At 42.4% G+C, this 24,094-nt stretch overlaps 2 protein-coding genes across 2 annotated transcripts in view; both read left to right on the top strand.

Moving 5' to 3' along the window:
- LOC142895137 (pleckstrin homology-like domain family B member 1) overlaps positions 1-24,094 on the top strand; it is a 363,501-nt gene that overhangs the window by 185,439 nt on the left and 153,968 nt on the right. The window lies entirely within an intron of this gene.
- pou2af1 (POU class 2 homeobox associating factor 1) lies at positions 2,340-15,228 on the top strand. The gene is made up of 5 exons (XM_076035926.1): positions 2,340-2,390; positions 7,205-7,332; positions 11,917-11,953; positions 12,075-12,364; positions 13,354-15,228. The coding sequence occupies exons 1-5, from the start codon at positions 2,375-2,377 to the stop codon at positions 13,774-13,776; spliced, it is 894 nt and encodes a 297-aa protein (XP_075892041.1). The 5' UTR covers positions 2,340-2,374; the 3' UTR covers positions 13,777-15,228.

Genomic DNA, 24,094 nt, shown 5'->3' with positions numbered 1-24,094 from the left:
TTAAAACTGAAAAGATGAAGGAAGAAGGAGAGATTGGAACGGTTTGAATGTCTTTGATGCTTCGGCTCAGCAGTTTTAAAGTCCAGATTTGATTGATACAAGATGGCTAATTATCATTATTATTATTTATTTATTTTATTTATTTATTTTTACAGGAAAGAGATTTTTATTCAAGTTTTCATTTTGAGTTTTAAGTTGAAATTTCGTGAAAAAAGTCGACGTGAAAAGTCAAAATGTTGTGAAAAAGTCAACGGAAAATCGACAAAATTTCATGAATAAAATAGAAATTTCATGAATAAAGTCGGCGCAAATAAAGTGAAAATTTTGTGAATAAAGTGGAAATTTAAGATGGATAATTAACTGAATGATGAGTTGGAGACCGTGGATGGGATCAGGGAAGGGAGGCAATGTTGGAGAAAGAAATCTGTAAGAATATTGGTATACAACATAAAAAAAAGAAAAGTAGCATCACTACGTCACTGCATTGCCATGGAATCAAATGGCAGAGCAGCACCACCACGCTCACGTTGATAATGTGAGAACCAACCCAGGCCTAAATTCCCTACTTCAGCAAAGTCCGGCCATGCATCCATTGGAGGGATGGCAGGTTGCCCAAAGTCTATCCGAGCTGTCCTGGGACGAAGGCAGCTTGAAACCCTGGACATGTGTCAGCCTCCCTTCATAGCTATTCGTACTGTTGTTAAGTCACATTTTCAAAAATTTCATCCCAGATTTGCTGAAGGTTTCACATGTTTTATCATTACGGGGTCTTCTTCACGAAGCATCTCGTTTTATTTATTTCCTTTCGACGTGCGAAGGCAATTATTTTCTTAACATATTTCAGCAAGAGGGTGAAACCGACTCTGCTTTGAAGCGCTGGGCTGAACACCTGCACTGAGGGCAACAACAACAGCAACCGCAACATCTTTCTCTGCAGAGGTTTGCTGTTGCACGGGTCAGTGCACAGGGCTTCTATAGCTCGAGCTCCATCTTAACTACTGCTTCAGCCCTTGTCCTGCTCCTTTTACATTAACCTGAAGTTGCCATCGTGCTGTTTGCTTCTTTCCATGCCGCCCAAAAAGCCCAGAGTTTTCTCCCTCTCTGCCCATCAAGCAGCAGCCGGCATTGTTTGATGGCGTTGCAGCTGTTTGGATGATGAACATGTGATCACTAATAAGACGTTGACTCACCTAATTTTCAACCCTCGGCTGTTTTTGCCAATCCAAAGCACTGCGTCTCCATTGTTCGTGGGTGGTTGTGCAATGGTGCCGCTCACATGCCTTGACAAGCAGTCGAAACCAGCGGGTTTCTTGTGTTTGCCTGATACATCCGGCTGGAGGGCTCGTACCACCAGCTTCCGACTAGCATCCTAAGCAAGTCCCAGCGCATTAGCCTGTTTCATTTGCACATCATGCTACTTTCATGGTGTTGACAACCCTGACCTTCAAACAATTTTTATTTATGAAGAACATTCCACAATCATGAGCATATGTGCTCAACATAGACGACAGTTGCGATGAGTGCACACAGCATATCAAGTTCAATCGAAGGGAACCTTTAAATCGAACCCATCAGGGAGCTACCATCAAAATCGAAAGGGCAACAAGTAGAAAATGCAACTTACTGACTTCTAAAACTTGATGGAGAGACTTTCTGTACCATGATATTTTTTATAATGGCAACAGTACAACTGGACAGTATTTCAAAGAATCACAAAATTGCACTTTACAGATGAAGAGATGATTATCTCATTATTAGTGATCAAAGACAGCATGTAAAGCTAATGGCAACATTATTTCTGCAACAGGAGGTGAAATGTTTGCGTTAAGCCAGTTTGTTGTGTCGCAAGGGAATCGGTGCATTTGGTTAATTTGGGGAACTGCTAGACTCAGAGGACAAGCAGAGGGTGATGAAACACACTCAGCAGCTTTGGCAGTTTCTCTCTGCTGATGGCCTTTGTGCTCAGCTGACCATGTCGTACTTACATAATAATATCATGAGGTTAAAAGTAAAAAAAAAATAAATAAATAAATTTTAATTAATTTAGCAAATGAAATGCTACAGGAAGTACTTCACTCACTTTATCATAGTTGAATTCACTCTAATTCACTGTATTTCATATTAATAAATAATTAATGAAATTATACATATCTTTTTCAGTTTTGTTTTTTTTCCAAAACAATGTATGTGTTGCATTTCGCTTTGTTTCTACTTTTGACAATATTTATCTATCAAAGTCATTGATCGGTGAAACTACATGCGCGATCTGTTTCCTGCTTTGGCCTCTGGGGGGGGGGGGGTTCGGGTATCTTCAGGATGTTATAAAGTGCGTCAGGCACCCAGGCACTTAAGCGATATTCATCGAAAAAGCAGCATGCACTGGGAGAAATGTGAGTACGCCTGATTCATATCCAATATTGGACTGATTATTTCTTAAAAATCGTGGCCACTGACTCAGTCAGTGAAGCTAATATAGTCTCGGTTCGCAAAGAAAAACGCAATGATACAATGCTTAAACACAAGCAAGTCAGTTTGTAAATTGTTTTCACAATTCTAGTTTTTGCCATGCTTGACTTGAACTTATTTAGAGAAGAAAATACTGAGCAGCTCAAAAGATATCAATGCACTGGGTACCTAATGTGTAATATAAATGCACACAGCTTTCAGGTTGTGTGTGTTGTGGGTGCAGAGATAATTTAGTGCAGGTTGTAAGCAGTGAGTAATTGCTGCCTTTCTACGGCCTCCAATCAATCTGTCCATTTTCCTCTGACCCCTGACATCAACATGTCATTTTTATCAGTGCAGCTGCTGCTCTCTCAGTGAGTCATTTATTTGTTTTGACCATTCTCCATAAATCTTACAAATGCCTGTTTCAGTGTGAAAATTCTAGCGGATTGTCGGTTTTTGAAACGCCAGACCAGCTCGTCTGGCACCAACAACAGGGCCACGTTCAGAGTCACTTAAACCCATTTTCTCCTCGATTGTGTCGCTGAGTTCGAACTTCTGCGAGTCGCCTTCCCGACGTCCATACGTCTAAATGCATCAACTTGCTGCCATGTGGTTGGCTGATTAGCTCTTTGTGTAAACGAGCAATTGAGCATTTTTGCCCCATTAAGTGGTCGGCGTTGTACGGTATAAGTGTTTGAGAAATTTGAATTTGCTTCGGTGATCCTCCCCAGTGTAGCCTTGTCAAAAGTCCGGACGGTCCAGTAAACTTGAGGCAGACGGCAACAATAGCTCATTAACTGCTTATCCTGTTGGTAAATTGCACCCAGGCCAGATTTGATGTTGGACTTTTTTGGAAAGAGGAAGGTGATCATTTGGAAGTTGGCTGCATGTCGCTCTAAGCCTCTAATCTTGATATGCAAAATAGAAGCTTATATTACAGTGAATTTCTGCACAGCTGTGGGGCTTCCTCTTTTTTTTTTTGAACATGCACAGAAGGTGATTGTTTGTGCGTGTGTTTGTACTGTAAATATGTGTGTGTGTGTGTGTGTGTGTGTGTGTGTGTGTGTTTGATGGTACAGAAGAAAGATGATTTGTTTCTTTATGTTTTGGAATGCAACATCTACCTGCAAAGCTTTTCTTTTTTTTATTTTGGATACATTTTGTGGCAATGTTTAAATGAGAAAATATTTTTTTTTGTTGAATGGCAAACAGGTTTAAAGGCACCATATTTTCTTTGACTTTCCTTGATATTTCTTTGATATTTGATTTTTTTTTATTTTTTTTATAAAATAAAAATAAGCCTTTGAGTAGAGTTTATGCGTCTCTAGTGAGAAAAGCAAAGAAGCACCTTAAACTGACAGTGACACACAGTCGCAAGCAAAGTAGCTGTTTTTCAACACCAAGCGCCACACACCTGTTCACAGCACAGATTCCTTCCCTTTATTGCCAAACGGCTTTGGTGATGCTGTGGCGACTGCAAAGTTTTTTTTTTTTATGAAAAAATGGACGATTTCTTATTTTAATGAATTGTTGCTTGCTGTCAGCGTGGGTTTTTTTAATGTTGTCTACAGATGTGGACGTAGGGTAAAATTATCGAGTAAGTGTTTAAGTGCTGAGTTGCTGAGGTCTTGAGTAAAAGGAACCAATTTCTTTCTTTCTTTCTTTTTCTTTGTTATCAGTATGAGTAAAACAATGAGGTTTCTTTCTTTTCTTTCTTGTCAATTGAGTTTAATTATGGCGTCAATGGCAAAGTGAGAGTTTGAGTTAAAAAGCGCTTACCACCATTTACCTCACTCTCAAAGAATCAGAGTCAGACCTTGAAGTTGTGACCCTGGGTGGCTGCTAAGTTGGGGACAACTGATCGCAAAACCCAACGCTGCTTTTGTCTGTGCTAGCCTAAATGTGGACTTTCTATCAGCAGAATTTGATAGATACATTTTGATTCAACATAACGTTCTGGTGTCTATGGGTTTGCGGGGGGGGCGGGGGAATTAGACTGAGAAGACCGTTTCCACTTCCTGTTTCTGCCAAGTCTGTGAACTTGTCAGCACAGGCTTGTTTTCTTTTTCCCGCTTTCACGGATGGCTGGATCTGTTTGACCCACCATGCAGTTAATTCATCAGCTGCAGAGAGCAGCACAGTTTTTCAAACACTCATTCGAAATCCCTCTTTCTGGCTGTGACATTGTGACACAACGTGTAAAACCTTCAGCAAACCTGGGATGAAGTTTATTTAAAAACATGGCTTAACGGCAGTACAAATTAGCTTTGGTTTATTGGTTTGGGGTTTCAGGCCACATCGTGCAATTGTATATTTAAATGATGAATAGCTAATTATCCAAACAAAATATGTTATATTTAAAGAAAAATCAAACAGGCTGCTGGAACGTCACAAAATATTTTGTAATCTCTACAAGTACAAGATGAGAATAGAATAAAAAAAAGAATAGGCCTGTAGCAGGAACAGTTAAAACAGTTTAGCAGCTTTCAATTTAGCAGCATATTATACAAAAAATAAAGTGTATCTGACACAGGTGCACAGATGCATTGATTTCCTCGGCCAGTACATTGGAGAAATACGACAGCTCAACCTCTGGCAGCAACCAGACTGGTGTAAGTGACTGATGGAACGACTCTTGGGGAGACTTTGGGGGAAATAGCTCACTCGCAAACGCTGAAACTGAAATGTTGCCCATTTATTAGTCAGTCGTGTGTCAGCAGAGGGATTAGCTGTTTAGCTGGTTAGCTGGTTAGCTGTTTAGGTTCAAGAGAAATTGTTAGACTGGGGTGGAGGTTCACCTGCCCAGAAGACAACGCTCCGAAACATACAGCCAGAACTACGATGGGAAGGTTCTCATCAAAGTCGGCTCAGCCCAAGTCCAGACTCGGTAGTTCCCACTATGACGCAAGACTTGCTCCCTGGTGTTCTACCAGGTCAAGGAGCTGTTTTGATTGGCTTCTTGGGCCTTTCTTTCAGAAGGGATTTTATTATGTATATATGTGTATTTATGGGGCGACACGGTGACGCAGTGGTTAACCCACAGCAAGAAGGTCGTGGGTTCTCTCCGGGTTCTCCGGCTTCCTCCCACACTCCAAAAACATGCATGTGAGGTCAATTGAACACTCTAAATTGTCCATAGTTGTATATGTGAGTGTGAATGGTTGTTTGTTTCTATGTGGCCCTGCGATGACTTGTCCAGGGTGTCACCCTGCCTTCGCCCTAAGACAGCTGGGATAGGCTCCAGCAGACCCCCGTGACCCCGAGCTCAGGAAGAAGCGGGTATAGAAGATGAATGAATGAATGAATGAATGTGTATTTATAGAGAAAATGTTGGGCATTTATTTTGCAGAACACAATTCAATTCAATAATTTCAATCATTTATTTACCAGATATGATAGAAAGTGGGCTGGCATTTTTATTTTTTGTGGAATAAATTTGAGTTGCTGTGAAATAAATTTGGGTCGCAGTTCCATTATAAAGAAAAAAAAAAATCCTGCGACTGAGACTCCACCAGCTGAGAATAATGGACAAAAAAGGTGCATTCTCGTCATGTGTAAAGCTGTTAGAGACGATCTGCACCAATTGCAGGTAAAGAGGTCAAACCTTTACTTGTGGTATGCATTTGTATGAAGACCTTGTGTAATGTTCTGTCTACTTCCCAGTTGCTCACCACTTTGGTGTTGGTCTTGTGTTGTGGTTGCAACGCGACAAAATGTGGAAAAGTTCAAGGTGTACTTGAGGGGAAGCTGTGCCGTGTTCTCCTGCGTACCCACAGGAATGTGGCTCCTGTCTTCGAGGCTACAGTGGATGTGCTGCTGTACATGGCTTAAAATGCCGATGGATACATTTTTCTTATTTTTGCATAGGAATTGAGCCAATGGGCGAAACAACAAACCGGAGAAAGGACAATAGAAGTCAGAGTGATGAAGTAAAAACGCCGATGACTGTTGTGAGGCCATTAGGTCAACCTCCCATTCATGTTTTCGTAAAGCTAAATTGCTCTCAGATGCTCTCCCAGTGAGTCATCGAGCAGGCATTTTTTTTTTTTTTATATCGAACGAGTTCAGGTGTTCCTGTGGATGATTTATGTGCTCTAGTTTGCACAGAATTATCACACAAAACATTGGTAATCCCTCCTAGAATGACGTGCATCCTGAAAACCATGGCGCTGACAGGTAAAATAGCGTTTACCTCAAATTTCACTCAGGAACGCCCCGCGGGGGCCGAACTGGCTGGTGGTCTTGCAGTGTCACATGTATCGTGCAGTTTCTCTGAAGTTTATTTAAAGCAGGCCACGTGCATAGCGTCAGGACACATTTTCTTTCCTGCTTAGACCTGCCGAAAGCTAACAGGCTGCATGTCTGTCGTATTGACACAGCGGCACAAACCTTTTACCCCAGGACGGAGGATAGAAAATATTAAGAAATGTATTGTTTTTCCCTTCACATCCTACTGGAAATTGCCATACTGCGTGAGAGCTGCAGGAAGGTCCAGGGAAGTGAGAAGTGGACATTTTGGTGAAAAACATGGTACAGCTGAAAAAATATATTCACAGCAACTTCTTGCACAGCAATAAGATTCTTTTTATGAACCATCCATTCACGCGTTGCATGTCGGCGTGGACCTGAATGACCCTTGCTAACCCCGCGCCAACGCTGTGAACTCATTAGGTCGATCCAAGGCATGGCCCCCGGGGCAGCAGGGTGAGGAAATTAACACGTGCGCTCTTTCCCTCTCTCCCACCTCCCTCTCTAGCGCCATCGTCAGCCCTCGCCAGGCCCAAGCCGTACCAAGGCGTCAGAGTCAGGGACCCAGTCAAGGAGCTGCTCAGGAGGAAGAGATGTCAGGAGACGAACTGCACCAAAACAGTGCCCCCTACTGCGGTGAGGACAGCATGACACGTGATAACCTCAGACATTTATGTGTTGTCGCACTGTCGCCTCAATGCAGGCAAAAGATGGTTTCCGGTGTTTGTTCTGTTCGGACTGCTCCTTTTTCCAGAATCCTAATAAAAACTTTATGATCGTCTGGTGATATCAAAGATAGAATAGAATAGAATAGAATGGATAGTTAATGTCCACGATGCTGTAAAGCTTGTTTTTGGTTCACCAAACACAGAAGATACACAGCATACGTACAGTACATACACCACAGAAATGTGCATGCAGAATGACACAGGAACAACAAAAGACACAATACAAGTGAGATTAAAGTGTATTAAAACAAACCTGAAAGCAGAGTTAAACAAACAGCGAGCGCCCCTGGAAATCAGAGCTATTTTATTTGTACTAAACTGGTGTCAATGTGAGTGCTGCTGTGCAACTCTGTGGGAGACCAGTTGCAGCACCATGCATCACTAATCTTCAGAATATGCAGACATATATATATGGCACCTTGTCTGAAGTTACAGGACTCGTAAATGTCTTGTAACGTCAATTCCAAGTTTCAGTCGTTCACAAAAGTGTAGAAGTGGTTTGTTTATGCATAATTAACTCTCCAACAATATCTACAAATAGCTCATAAAGATCTTTTAAAGGTCATCTATTATACTAATTTTCGGGGTTTTGTATTTGATGTCTGTTTTGTGCCTTCCGTGTCCCCGGAAATATATTTTACTTTGTGTCCTGACAGTGTTTTTGTTTTGTGTTTTTGCAAGACATTTTAACAGGGCTTAGAATGACTTTGTTTCATACTGTTGACTTGTATCAAAACACTGTCTGAGCAGAGAAAATATGTACGCTGAAACGATCACTTCAGTCATAGAGTCGTTTATTATCAGACAAGAATATCTGCACAACTTAAGTCCACACCAAGCACAAAGCAGGAAGAGCTCTATACAACCCATGTTACCATGCTGGCAGCGTGAACATCGCTATAAGGAGTGAAACTTGCCAGTCAAAATCGCTGCCTCTTCAGTTTGGCTGCCAGCGAACACAACACACATAACAAGCAGAGCACAGAGTTAGCGGTGGTGGCTAACAGTTCATCAACACGATTCAGCGGTTGTACGTTGCAAGTAGTCTTAAAACTAATGTTGCTTGAGGTCTCAATACACTCACAGTCCTCATACATGTTTTCAAATATTGCCATGGCTGACTATTCTCTCGTCGTCCACCGGCCGAGTCGAGCCCGTCTCACTCCCGTTGCCGACCGGACGAGAGGGGTCTGGCTGCAGACCGGTGTTCCATTGCATCCGCATATTAGGCTGAACAAACCTCCAACATTTTCTCTGTTCGTTCCACTCCGACGGTTGTGGTCCTTGGTGCTTCGGTAGTCGCTCGGCATTTTTTATTTTATATTTTTTAATTTCCCTGACACTGAAAAAACATTTTCTTGGAGCGGCGCATTGCCGAATCACTTCCGGGGCAGAGCGGGGGAGGGCGGAACCAGTCCGAGACGGTGCCTGAGTTTGGCCATGAAAGGAGCTCCGGAACGCAATTACGTCATTGTGTTCCCAGTGTTGAAAAAATCTCCATGAACAGAGCGTTTAGAACCATGCCCAACAATTTGCAGGGCTCACGTCCAAACGCATGAACCTCATGAGGATAGGGTTCAACATTGTACCAGTTTTTAAAGCTCAGAAAAGTGGAAAAGCATCATAGGTGCCCTTTAAGTGGTCCTCAATATATTGTGACCGCACAAGTAATAGCTTCTCATAAGGCGATGGCAAACATTTAAAACTTGTAATTTGGTGGCCGCTCTGCTTAGAGTGGAACTAACTCATTAATAACAACATTTTCTTCTGATGTGTTAAATTTTTTATTTTCGACAGGTATTATTATTATTATTATTATTATTTTCAATGTAGACATCAGAAGACAATGTTAACTTTAGTCATCCCTTTGATGACTCATCATGTAAGGCGGATATTGCTGCCTCCTCACAGCCGTCACATAAAATACACCGAAACTGAACTATTTTTCTTTTTTTTTTTTTTTTTAAGTTTTTTTAACCTTCAACTTGCCAAACTCTGCTCGCTCCAGGAGCGGCTCTAAACCACTTGAAGGAATCAGGATATGGGTGAACAGCACCGAGGGCCTATCCCACGGCTAGAAGGGGGGATTTTGTCCTTATATAATCCAGGTGTTTTTCCATGACAGTTGCAGATATTCCATGCATGGCTCCAGGGCTGGGCACACAGCCCTATGCAAAAATGACTTGCAGCCCTGCCAAAGGTCCCTCCCACTGCCTCTGTATTACACCCACTTAACGAGGCGTGGGCTGTAGCACGCGCACGCACGCACGCCCCGCACGTCCCGCACGCACACAAACACACACACACACAGAAAGACAGAGAGAGAGACAGACAGCGTCATGTCCTTAGAGGTGTTAATAGAATTCTGTGTGGACTATGACTGTGTAACTTTTAATATGATGAGTTACAAGTGGCGTTCTCTGTTTATGGTCCTCGGATTTCATCTGTTTTTCCACCCTCGATGCTCCCTCAGGATTTTCTGAGCTGTGCATGTGCGACGCTGCACTCTAACTGAGCCCGACGTTAGTGGAGGAATGATTTGACGCTCAGCCTTGGATTTGACACTCAGTCAAAGCTCATTGCAAAAAAAGTGATAGTATTCAATATTGTTGCAGAAAAACAATGTCCAAAAACCAAAGCATTGGTTTCGTATCACAAGCTTGACGCACTATTTGGCAAAGAAATAGTCTGAGAAGTTTTCAGGATATTGAAGAGGAGGGAATTCATCAGGAAGTTACGGCACATAACGTTCCCTGCCTGTGGCTGGCACCAATTTCAAATAGCGGTGGAACGTCCCCCCCCTGTAGTCCCTGCCAGGTTCCCGGATTAAGCCAGAGCTCACTGAGACTGATGTGAAGTGCAGTGGGGTGATCTCATATGTGAGGGATTATTGTTTAAACAGGACGCTCTGCTTTGACAATCGCGTATTTGACATTAGGCTTAGGTGTAATGTGCCCCTGCTTACAGTTAAACACGCCCAGCACTCAGCGCTTTCCTTGAAGGAACTTGCATTTCAGTACTCACTGATACCAATACCGAGTACTTAATAAGGAAGTGCACATAATAGAATCACTTTGATTTTTAAAATATTTTTTTTCTCAAATGTTCTGTTTTTTCAACAAAATTCCTCAGCATGTCTTTCTAGAACATGGGGTGACTATCACAAGTTTCACTGCAGTACCAATACTGCATAAATCAATATGCAACTGGTAACTGTGTCATGGTGTCGACATTTATTTAATGAGTACAAGTAGAGTACTCAACACCGGTATCGGTACCAATACCTGATACTGGTATTGGTATCGGTGCATCCCTACTTTTTTACCCTCAGAGTGAAGGATCTCAGATGAAGTTACATGGCTGATATAATAAGAAACATTAAATATATTATTGAACTGGATTACGCAGGAGTGAAACCATCAAGAAATTGTCAAAGTTTTCAATAGTTCCATGCAGGTTTTACATCCTCGGACCAAAATATAGATTTATATTTATGAATTGACAGTTTCATATGCCAATGCTGAATCCAACATGGGAGCCATAGTTGGGTGGCACTGCACCAGACATGTCCGTCTCTAAGAGACAACAACAAGGTTTACAGCGCAGCCAGAAGAATCCCAGGCTAACCCAAGAAGTTTGGTCTCGGTGGTGTGTTAAATATAGTACACAACTGGCAGTGTTTACTTCATTTATACATTTATATGTAGGCAGGTCTTGTCATGGTGGTTGGAACACAGCAAAGACCAGAATCACGCAATCGGTTTGCGTCACGGCTGAAGCACAATTCAGATTTTGTTTTTCCCCCTAAAAAACAAAACAAAACAAAAAAAAAAGTTGTAAGCTTGTTTTTTTCCGAACACGATTGGTTATCAAGCTGTAGTTTGGGAGAACACTGTAGTTTCTGAAACACAGACGTCCATCGTTTTGCATGGTTTGCCCATCCATTGTTCTGGTATTCCAAATTAATTCTCAAAATGATAAAAGCACAGCTGTACAGCTGAGGTGCAAGCAAAAAGCCCGAGCGCCTACACCACAACAGGTGGAACTTTTACTTGTGGCTTGCATGACCAAGGCTGTCCATAACGTGTACAGCACAGCACCAATACAATCTTCACATTCTTCTATTTTTCAGTTTATTCAGTAAATTTGTGCAAATCATTCGTGCGGGTAGCTGCATTAAGAGGAAAAAAAGAGATATCCCACAAGGCAAACAGTTCAAGACCATACCTGTATGTGAATACAATAACAAATTCCTGATGGAACACACACATGCGCACACACACACACACACACACACACACACACACACAGTCATATCTGCGCTGCTGTGCACACCTGGACTCAATCAGTCAAAGGGTAAATACTGCATATTTACATGTCAACATGGAGGCATGACTTGCTCCGGAGCATAAAGAATGTTATCATGTTTTGTTTTCTTGTGTGCTGCGACTAACTGACATCCTCATTTCACTTTTGAAAATTCTTTTTATAGGATGTGGTCGAGCACAACAGCCTGCCGTCGTACACAGGTACTTTTTCCTCCCCGACCGCGGCATGTGGAAATTAACCACGTATATAAACTGGGACGTAGGTACATGCAGAAGCCCGTTAGCCCGTTCACCCCAACCTCTCTCCTTTCGATGTATTCAGGCATACTTGGCTCCGACGTTGCCGGCAATTCCGTGGCTGAGTCATGCAGCGACGGTGGCGTGCAGTGCGCGGGATGGAAGGCGGCCGTGGCGGCGGCGGCCGCTGGCGGCGCGCCGCCGGCCCTCCAGGCCACCACGACACCCTGGACTTTGCCGGAGTACGGCCAGCAGCAGGAGCGCTCGCAGCAGACTCTGGCCTACTCGGCCACGGCGGACGTATACATGCAAACTCTGTGTCCCAGCTACACAATGCTGACCTACACGCACGCGCCGCTGCTCACTAACTTTGGGGTGAGTCGGACTTGGATCAGAAAAGGTGCGCTAGTGGTTTAGCTAAGCACAGTTTGATGCTACAGTGACAGGTGACGGTCCTGTCACTGTGCCTCCAATTGATCATGCACCCTGGCTACTTGGCCAAGAGGATATCCCCCCTGGAGTCTGGTGTTCGAAGCCCGCCCGGGCCCTCTGCGCCTTGCCACACTAATAAAAGCCAATAGCCATTGTCTTGTGGACAGGATCCATGTTGCACTAGTTGTGGGTCCATGGATTCCTCATATGTGGCAGGCTGTGCGGAGCACGAGGACGTGAGGGGGAGACAGTGATGGTCCTGTCACTATGCCTTCAATTGATCATGCGCCCTGGCTACTTGGCCAAGGGGACGTCCCTTTGGTGGTTAGTATGCATGACTATTTCCCAGGAGTCTGGGGTTTGAAGGCCACCCGGGCCCTCTGCACCTTTCCACACTAATAAAAACCAATAACGGGCCAACGATCATTATCTCGTGGACTTCAAAGTGCCATTCCAGCTCCGGCAAATTTCATTAGCACGTCTGACATGACATACTGATGATATTTTGCTCAAAATATTTCTTCTATAACTGCAAAATACTCATTAACATGTTTTCCTTCCTCCTCTTACTACATTAACATCAAGAATTCTGTGAAGTTTAATGGCCCTTACTGGTGTATGTACTATGTATTATACTCCATTACGGATGGGGAATATGTCAACTTATGTTACTAATGCTACTCTAAATACAGTGCATTCTAAATACAACTGAGAAAACAAGACTTAAATCCACTCTGATGTTTGCGCCCCATGACTCAAGAGCCATGAGACCAGTGTCAGACAGCAGCACAGTCATTGAGAACAACTGACTGAGAGAAGTCAATTAAGAAGCTTTCTGGGGATTCAGTTGTATGGATTGTTTCATCACAAACTGCTATTGTTGCTTCATTATGAGCAAGAATTCATAAGTCTGTGTTTTGTTGCCATTCCAGACCTTACCAATGGCCCCTGCGCCTGCCCCCATTCCTCAGATGGAGCTCCCAGACTCAGGGTTGACCTACCTTCCCTGGGGCCAGCCCCTCACCACTATATCCACTCTGCCCACCCCAGGGGTGCAGTTTAGCCACAACTCTGCTCCTCTGCCTGGCTCTCCTCTGGTCCACATGCCTCTGTCCATGTCGTTGACCACTGTGATCCCACAGAGTGTAGATCATCATCCACAGATAGTGGAGCTCCACCAGAATTCAGAGCACCAGCTGGACTCTGAGCCACAAGATCACTCCCTGGACGAAGATGATGTCAGGGACACCGAGTCACCGAACCTCCTGGACAAACTGCTTGAAGAGCAAAAGGATCACGTCCATGTGGAAGACAAAGACTCATACAACAGTGCAATTTTTATCCCAAACCTTTGAAAAGGTGAACTTTTCTATTTCTGTTAGAACTTGGGTCTTCATTTTCTTGGACTGTAAATTCACAAGAGTTACATCTTATATATGGCTTTTAAAAGAACAAAATAGTTAAAGTGGCACATCAGTTGCTGGGGATGTTTGGTGTCAGGCAGTGATGACAACAAAATGCAGCAACCTTAACGTTACTCCAACAAGGAAAAACAAACACCTGAATAAGTTCTTCAATGTTAGCTGTAAATCAGGGGAAGTATGTTAATTCCACAAACCTGAACCTGCGAACTGTCTTCCAAATGTAAATCAAACATACATCAAAAATATATCTACTGTGTTTTTTAAGTAGTGGTCCCTTTAGCATGATGACAAGAGCTAAACCAAATCATCCCGACAGTATCCAAAAAATGTTTACACACTTCTTATGAGTGCTTAGTGAGGATAAAGGGAATACCACCAGAACTGGTTTGATAGGGCTTCCTCTCTTGGTTCTGACAAATCTGATGTTGACATTGCCCTGTATATTAAATCACTTGACTGATAATTGTATTTATTAAAATGTTGAACAAGCTGTTCATCAAACAGATCAGTAAAACCTCATTACACAGTTTTCCACATTGTTGATTTTAGATTTTCTCAGAAGCAGTCGGTTCACCTTTGGACGGAATCGTAAGAGTGTGCCGCGGCGCTGCGAGGTGCAAAACGACAATGCGAAAAAATGAAACATTTTTCCAAAGCTTGAGGCAAATTTATATTTTAAAAAAACGTTTTTACAAATCGTGAAACGGTGAAAACATTTCAGCCAAAGCACATTTAACAAGCCAACCCAATACGGGGTTGACACTGAAGTGATGAGGTAATCATTCAAGAATTGATGATGTTGTCAACACTTTGAGAGGTCAGAGGTTCATCTTTTCACATCACCGTAAGCTCAATAGACATCAGCACAACTTTTTGACTTACTTCTACTTCTGTCCTAACCCAAAAATTTGTCCCGTTTCCACTTGGTGTCATTTGTAAATTAGTCTGGCATATTTTGTTGTTTTGCACCTCCTGGCCACCGTAGTCACACTCACAGTACTTTGATCCCTGACTGCAACTTTGAAAAGACGCTTTCAGCAAATGAGTTTTACGAGGTGAAGATGTGTGAGGTGATTTTTTGACGTCAGGCCATTGAGTACGTCAACCTCCAGTCAGTGACATGGAGTGCTTCATACAGTATTTTCATTTGGTACAGCTGACATGTTGAACTGATAGCACTGCTTCTGTGTCAAGATAGTAGCTGAATGATGAATAAAAACATTAAGGTACAATTGTGGTATATTTACTCAAGAAACTCAACTTTTCAATGTATGTTCGCTTTCTTTGCAGTTTCACACTGTTCACATTTATCACGTGATACCCTGTGGTGCAGCCTTAAAAGATGACTTTATAAAATAAAGAGTAGTGTCAATCAAACTTAAAGTATTACTCCTGTATATATTCCTGTGGAGTCAAAAGCGCTCCAAACAATCCATTGATACAGTTTTCAGCCCTGTGCTTGTTGGTGCTCGTGACACAGACGCCCCCTGACTCCTGGCGGGGTTCTCCCCCAGGGGAAACTGACAGTGTGAGAGGAGCTTCGGCTCATCTGTCAAGTCCCGCACCTGAAAACCCCATGAGATCGTATCACAGGGAAGAAAACGGGCCGACCTCCTCACGTGATGCGAGCCTGTGAAGAAAGGCTTCCCCAAGCCTGCGCTTTGCTGTGCAGGAGCCAAAACCGGCGAGGACAATGGTGAATAAAGACAAAGGGCATCTTCTAAGCTTCAAGAGTTGAATGATGTACAAGTACATTCTCGTAAGGACCTGAATTGTAATTTCCTGTCTGCCCCCATTATGCCTTCATCCCTTCGAGTACGCACTAGCTATAAGCATGTGCTTTTAGCTATGCTTTTAGCTAAAATGCTTTCTTAGCCAAAAAAAAAAAAAAAAAAAGCATAGCTAAAATGTTTTGCAGTTTTCCGTCTAAAGGTATTAGCAAAAAACAAAACAAACCAAAACCCTGAATAACAAACCTAACATTGTACAAGACTCATCCAGGTTTTTTGGGACTTTTCCCCCAAAGTTTCTGAGACTAATTCTTTACCTTTAGCTAAACCAAAAAACCTTGATCAAGATATTGTGACAATTCAGATAGATAGATAGATAGATAGATAGATAGATAAATAGATAGATGCTATAGTTCTTTTGTTGACATGTAATCGGGGAGCTTTGGGAGGATCAGCGGTGTTGAAAGCTAATCTCAAGTGTGGCACATTGCTTCAGTCGCCCGTAGGCTCCAGTCCTCCCTCCTCCTCCTCCTCCTCCTCCTCCACCTCCTTTCAGCATGTCAGCTCTAACAGTTTATTTTATCTCACGGGCAGATTCCGGGTCGTTTTAAAGTGCACCATCGGCAATACCAGGTAGTGTTGCAGGAACATGTCTGTGCAGAGCCTCTGATAGCACACAAGGGTGGGACGCGCGGCGCAATTGCCAAAGATTTTCATGGAAACACTGTGCCTCAGGGTCTATGAAATGTAGCACCGCAAGGAGCAACCAAAACGTTCTTTTGTGCTGCATTTAAACTACGGTTACATAGAAAGAGCTGTTTCTAAGCTGCACGTGTGCTTTCCGTCAGCTAAAGTTACTGAAGGAATTTCAACCTTGACATCAGTGTTCCTATTGGTATGAATGATTTTCCTGCTTTGGCCATTGGGTTCGGGTTCATTCCATTAGTCTCTTACTTTATCTGTGCCAAATTGTATTTTTTTACTTCTAATAAATTTCAGTGAGGTCTATGATTCACTTGGGAAGCGTAATGCTTTTGAAAAAAATAAATATATAAAATGTACCCGATCTATTTCTGAATTCTTCCAGAAGGGAGAACGTATGACATCCTTTGAAAAACAAAACAAGAAAACAAGACAAAAAACCCCCCAAAAAACTGGATAAACCTGCCATTTCTCCTTCTTTCACACCCAAACGGACCAATCACATTTTCAACAGTTTACCAAATTGGTAACAGTGCAAGAACTGACAGAACTGCCCATATTGTAGAAGCCACATGTTCACAGTGTCCTGCAAATTTTTTTTGCCCCCCTAAAAAATAAAAAAACCCTGCCTGTAGTTCCCATCTCGTTCCCCTCAAAGCAGTGTGACTGTTGCAGCCCTAATCGCTCGCGCTGAAAACATTGCAGATGAAATGTTCTCAACACTAAATTGTTCACATACTGTCCACCTAGTGCACAACGGCCGATGTTTTCCTGCGAACTGCGGAACAGCAGCTGCAGGAGACCATTTAAACGTATTGGTTATGTAAACAGACATGTCAGTGTGATAGAGTCGGACCGGTTGTACTGGCGGGAAAAACCCATGCAACAACATCTGCCAAGTGTTTGTGCATGTTTAATCATGATTATGTTTCCACAGAAGCCGTGGTTTTGTCTGTCTGCACTTTGTTTTTTCGTGTGGATGTGAAGATTAAAATACGTGTTTGTTGCCGCACGCAGACGGCGTCGACGGATGGATTCTTGTTGTAGCCTTGTAGTTTAGGTTCCTTGCGGTCGCACATAACGAAGGTGATCCGTCTATTTTTGCAACGAGAAGTGACTGACGAGAAGGCCCAGTGAATGTTTACCGTGTGGAGGACCCTCACGAGTGGGCAGCTCCATCGTTTGCAGTCCCTGCAACTTTTGCCCGCCGCATGTTTAAAAGAAAACAGCTGTGCAGGAGCTACAAAATCAAGAGCAGGAGTGGCGTGAAGGCCGGTGCCGTCATGCCTCGGCCTGTTCCTCCTGCTCGCCTTTCAAAGCGGGCCTAAACGCAAAGTTAATCCTTTTGCACTTCAAAGCCGGCAAATATCAAAAAAACAGACGGCCACCAATTAAACAAACAATGAAGAGGAATGGGGGCGGAAGACGCGAGGCGACCTGCGTGTTGTGGCTTCTCTGTGTGCACGTTGATATCTCTACAGTTTATCTAATGAGAGGGGCCGATGCAGGTGCAGGAGGATTTCGGCAGTGCGCCGGGGCGACGCTGTATTTTGAAGGACGCACGAGTTTCGACAAAAACATCAACACGGCTTAATACCGAATACAATGTTAACATGGATTTAAAATAGAGCAGCAACATGAGGAGTTCCAAAAGGAAACGTGGACTAGATTTAAAAAAAATAAAAAAATAAATACAAACCACCTGTCTAGGCATGAAAGAGGACGGGCGAAAAAGTGTGGAGTGCCCTGCTTCACAAACAGAAAACGCTGAGCTATCAGACAGGTGTGGTCCCCGTCCATTCAGCTTCTGTTAGCTGAGTAAATAACGTTTTCCCGTAACTGCGCCTGGTTGTCGGGCAGCAGCTGCGAATATGTTTAAACAGACTCTGATTTTGTCCATCAAGAAACCCGCCGTGATACGTCCACACACTGACTTGACCTTATCAGTTCTTGGCGAGAGGCTTCACGATGAGATCCGAAACGCATTTTTTCACAGGTCTGATAACATCTTATTCAGGTGACCAAAGTTTAATGCCGCGGCGCCCTGATGATATCTGTTTCCTAGAACCCACTGCCGGTGCGATTCTTCTTTATTTTTTTCGCTCTTTCTTTTTTTTTTTTTTTTTATAATAACACGCTGGTCCTGTTGTGAAACAATAACAAGGGGGAACGAAGGAAGCGGCGGCAATAACTTTTCAAAGGGATTCCATCCATAAACAGGATGATTAACTTTCACTGAGTCACTAAGGGTCACTTTCTTTTGCAAAGCTTCCTAGACATCACGTCTGCTGTGCCCGGATGGAATGAGGAGTTTTCATGGTTTGATCCCTTTGATTGTGATCTTACTCGGCGACAGACAACAGTGAGAAGACAAGAAATGTTTATTATTTTAAAAAGATGAATTTATATACAGTATATGTGCATGACCAATGAAATGATGTTGTTGATTTCTTGAAATTCCAATGTACCCGGAATTTTGATTAACTTTTTTTTTTTTTTTTTACTTCCCTGTAAAGTGTCTTTGAGTTCTCTGAATAGTGCTATACAAATAAAATTATTTATTATTGGAGCATCCCTGTGAACCCTGTCATTTGTGTTTGCAGTTAAAACTTCAGGGCATCTTGAAGGTTCTGGAACATGAGTCGTCCTTGACGCTGTGATATCAAAATTCATTTTGTACTGATATCAAAAAACTACTTTGGGAGCACCTCAACGTGACTTCTGTCGGTTTCCCTGGAAAGTGCTACCTAAAGACATCTAAGACTGACTAATACCAGCAGAAATGCTCAGTCACCCGCATTACAGAATCAGAATCAGAATCAGAATCAGCTTTATTGATTAAGTTTGTGCATGCCAAACAAGGAGTTTGACTGCGGTTTTTCTCTATCCCACTACTTAGGTTAAAAAAACAAAAACAAACTACAGAATAAGTAAAAGTAAGGGTAAACAAGTAAACAATGTGCAACCGGAAGTACAAATAAACTATGAACTATGAACAGTGTGCAACTCGGTGGAGGAGTAAAATAAGGATCTATATACAAGTCTATCTATAGTCTATATATATAAATATATATATAGTGGAAATGTTCAGTGTAGTGCAATATGAGGAAGGATGGTTATTGCACAGTAATTGCTCTGAATCTCTGTTAGTGATGCGAGTTCATCACAGCAACAGCCTGGGGGATGAAGCTGAGCCGGTGTCTGCTGGTTTTGGCGTACAGTGCTCTGTAACGCCGACCAGAGGGGAGGAGTTTGAAAAGTCCGTGTCCGGGGTGTGAGGGGTCTGCGGCGGTCCCACTCAGGTTTATCAAAAAAGTAAAACATTTACCTAATATGGAAGTAAATGTTTTACCCTTAACATTAACACTGGCTTATAATCATTATCTTTCTTCAGCTTGCAGAATGTGGTTTGTGCGGTTTGTACCACATCGGTGGTTCCAGCAGGAATGAGGACACGTTGAATAAAAACAAAGAAAGAGATGCCAGTATAAACTGTCTGACAACTGCATCAGTAACCAAGCCGTTAGCTTTTAAGCACGAACTCGGGAGCGTGGTCTGGACCAGGTACTCATGAACCTGCATAATATCTGATGAGGAGAATAAGGGGCTTGGGACTGGCATGAAGTGGACTTATTTAGAATTTATGCGTCGTGCTCTCTCATGTGCTTTGACCCAAACCCATAGCTCCGGATAATGTGGCAAATGAAGAAGAAGAAGAAAAAGGAGATCTTATTTTATTTTTTTACGATCACACTTTATTTACAATAACAGACTGAAAATGATGCACCTTTTACCAACAAAAAAAAATATGAAAGAAATTGACAAATAAATAAATAAGTAAATGAACAAAAACATAATGAACATATACAAACATATAAAATCAAAACCAAGCCAAAGAGACAGAAAATATGAAAATATATAAATAAATATATAAATAGACAAATAATAATGATAAACACACAAAAAAGGCGACACAAACCAAGAGTAAGAAAAAAAAAAAAAAATCAACCTTTCTGTGCATCAAGAAGAAGAAGCATATTTCGAAGTGCATATAATTACTGGTCTAAATCCTAATTCATATTTTAACAGCTAATTAGGTAAAACTTGACACCGATTCCTTGTAATTCTTCACTTTCACAATTTATGACCCCGCATACTTTCATAATTTATGATGTCACATCCTGATTGTGCTCTTATTTTAAGTAATTGCCCAGTCATTCTAACGTCAGTTTGTCTCTATTTGGCTTTTACTTTCTAATTCAATGCAATTTCCCTGCAATTTACTGTCATTTGTGTGTAATTCATAGCTTGGAAAAAAAACCCGGCTTTGACTTATACAGTACAAAACTATCATCGTTATGTATTCGTCCATCAGCAAAGTGCGAGGAAAATACAGTCAGTGCCGATAAAGACTGGGTAATTGACTTTTGGAGATTTGCCTACGAATTTATGAACAAATAGTGTTCTGTTCTGGAGCTTTTCCAGAGCCAAGTGGGAGTTTCTTAACATTTGATCAGGTGCTGCCAAGGGGATTTCCGCAAATGCTGGTTCACACACACACACACACTCACACACACACACACACACACACACACACACACACACACACACACACATTTAAAATAAGTTATAAAAGAAGAAAAAAGATAGAAAACACAGTTCAAAGAAAATAAACATCAGATCCTTCAAAGCCATTTACTGGGTGAAACATCCTTGTTGTTGTTTTGTTCTTAACTTCTTGTGTATCAATAGTTGGTGGAGGTCTAGGACCACGTCTGAGCAAAGAATGTGCACAGACAACCAAAGCACAAAACCATCACCACAGGGTGGCACAAAGGTCAAACAAGGCTGGAAGCTGCCATTAGGAACAATTTCAGAACTGAAGCGTTCAACCAGAGATGTTCGAAATAGTGCGGCCCACTGGCTTTTTTTCACCAGCCGAGTGGGCCTCTGCAGCTCACCAGCTTTAATTCCTCCCCTACACACACCGCCGCATACCATGAAGTTGCTGCTGGTAAAACTGAACGATCGTCTGCAGGAATTGAAGACAGTTTAGTTCAGTTAGTAGTTGAGTTATGTGGTCACTGATGTATTTGTCGACTGTCTCAACCTCCTCTCTGTGAATGGTCATTGGATCTTTTCCTGTTCCTCGTGAAGTCCAACACCAGGTTTGGCTGAGCCAAGCCTACCAAGGCCATCTGAGAATTTCATGTCCCTGAGTTGTACTTAAAGTCTGAGATTTAAATGGAAAAACACAAAAGGTGAGGGAACGGTTCCCTGGGGTGCACCAGTGCACCCAAATGCAACATGTGACACTTTGCAGTTGGGTGTACTGAGGCCTTCACTCACACACTCCATCTCTCAGGCCACCATGTCAGGGGTCCTCCTTCACTGCAGAGGCCTTCTCCAGGCAGAGAGGACTGGGAGCTGATGAACCTAGAGGGACATCAACTCTTCGGACTGAAGCGCTTGTCACAGTCACAAGCACTTACTGTTTGACAAATCCTTCTTCAGCTGCAGGCAGGCGCACTCCATTGTTGTTTTGGCCGATTTGCCTAAAGAGGCAGACACAAAACAAAGTAACATGTTGCATACGTGACTTGTAAAGTTGTCGTTGTGTGTAGGAGCGTACCCTCTCTCTGCTTATTTGCAGGAGTTTTATTACAATTTTCATGCGTAATAATTCTATAAACATGCAAACGTTGTAGTGTGAAAAGGGACTGAAACCAGTGAAGAATAAACACAGTTGAGTTTTGGTTTCTGGACCAGATTGAGTGGAGTCAGTTTTGAAACCTTCTCAGCAGTTGTTGAGGTGTGTGGAGCCGGATTATGCTTCAGGTCATGAGCGATGCATTTTCTGACGGATTTTGGTTTGATTCCTTATCACAGGTGATCTTATTGTCACGTAGTCATTTTTCAGGTAATCCTCTTTTGTCCCTCTATTACGTACTTTGAACAGTGTTCTGACTTCATAGACCAAATATTGACGGACTAATTACTTTGGCAGTTTGAGTCTGAACACATACACACATACCTGACAGATAGCAGGTTTTAGTTCAAGGTCATTTTGTGTGTTAAACAACAGTTTGGCCTCAGAGTGTTGTACTTTGAGTGCTTTATACACCTTTTCTTTCAATTTGTGTGCCAAAAAAAACAAACTTGTGTGAAGATACTAAAAATAAAAGAACACTGCAAAGACCTCAGGGGTGTTTCGACCCTGAGTCTTCTGTCCAAAGCGGGAAGCGGGGAGGGGGCAGATGGGGGCGGTATTCAGACTCAGGGATTAAACAATGAAGAACGCAAAGTCAACTCCCACGGGTGAGAGCTGGCGAGGAGGCTGCAAACATTCCTCACATATCTGCATTAAATTTACATAGACGTCACATCGCCCTGTTGTCTTCTACATTAAGGCCCCTTTTTAATTTGTTGTGTTAAGATTGTTAGGACCTACTAATTCTTTGCGTGGTAGCCCGCAGCTCTGGAAGATAAGAGAGATAGAGGCATTACGTGTTGATGTAAATAGAGCTCTAAACAAGACTCCAGACAGTGTGACCTGTAAATTCCCTATTTTCTCATCAGATGTGATGGATTCCATGAGGCACCTGAAGGGATGTGTCTCTCTCTCACACACACACAGGTCACAACGGTTCTGCCGGGCTGACCCTGGAGGTAAATGGGTGACGCAGGAGAGCGAAGCGCCACCTGAGTGATGTTCTGAGTGAGATGCAGCAGACTCCTCGGGTCTGGCTGAAGCCTATCTTGATCTGGAGTTACATAGCAGACGTCTGGCCCTTTCACCCTGTGGCCCCAGGTGACCTGTCCTCACGGCCACCGCGAGCTGACCTGCAAGAATCATCGCAAGGTTCCGAGTTGACAGCGATTCCTCAAATCCTCTCTCAGTCAATCTCATCGATGGCGTTCATTGTTTTTATTTTTATTTTTTATTTTGTTTTCAAAGCAAATTTTCAAACGCCTGTCTAATTTTTGCTTCACATTTAACGCACAATATGTGAGTGTCAGGAAGACCGGCTGATGTCAGACCCTACAAAAAATGATTTGTACACTACTGTACTGCAACACTCATTTTTGTATTGAACTCTTCAGCTTCATGAAATAATCGACTGGAATGCTCCAAGAACATTGCTAGTTGCACAAAAATCATTAAGGATGTGCTGAACTCATTATGGGATGGCTTTGACAGTTGTTGCCTTGAATGAATATCACGTGGTGCAATATGGTGCCATCATTACAGAAGCTTAATGCTTTAAAATTGCAAACCATTTCTTGAACAAAGCTTTGTATTATAAACACATTTAGTTGAGGGTGCTAAACCATAAAAGACCGAAACAAAGCATCATGGTTTATAGTTTGGCCTCTTTAAAACAGTCACTTTTTGGTGCGTTCACACAGAATTTTGCACACTTGGAATTCCTCTCAATCTCTTTTAATTAGACATTGGAAATAGTTTTCCTGAAACACTAAAATGCTCCCATACTTGTTAAGCACATCTTGACTGATGATTATTATGTCATGATACTGCCTGTAATGGAGTTCAATTCAGAAATGGTTCAGTGAAATTGTAAAATTAGACAAGGATTTTTTTCTTTTTTTCTTTTTCTGGTGAAGTTCGCTCCTCTCACATGCACATTGTTTTAGCCTATCAGTGAACCCACAGATTAAGACTGAAGAGGCACCTGTTTGTTGACTCTAAGGTTACAGAACAAAGCTGAGAGGGACAGGTGAATACATTGTTCTGTCCTGGCATGTTTCACTTTGTTGGCTTTTTTTTTTTTATTTCCCCTTTGTTTTTGTTTCAT

Source organism: Nelusetta ayraudi, unplaced genomic scaffold, assembly GCF_046127955.1.
Source record: "Nelusetta ayraudi isolate G7.1 ecotype Tasmania unplaced genomic scaffold, CSIRO-AGI_Nayr_v1 ptg000048l, whole genome shotgun sequence".
NCBI classification, from domain to species: Eukaryota; Metazoa; Chordata; class Actinopteri; order Tetraodontiformes; family Monacanthidae; genus Nelusetta; species Nelusetta ayraudi.
The sequence above is the reverse complement of the archived record's forward strand: the minus strand, read 5'-3'. Positions and strand labels throughout refer to the sequence as shown.

Coding starts and splice junctions, on each gene's coding strand:
- pou2af1 (XM_076035926.1), top strand. Junction 7,333..11,916: donor AAACAGTGCCCCCTACTGCG/GTGAGGACAGCA, acceptor TTCTTTTTATAG/GATGTGGTCGAGCACAACAG. Junction 11,954..12,074: donor CAGCCTGCCGTCGTACACAG/GTACTTTTTCCT, acceptor CGATGTATTCAG/GCATACTTGGCTCCGACGTT.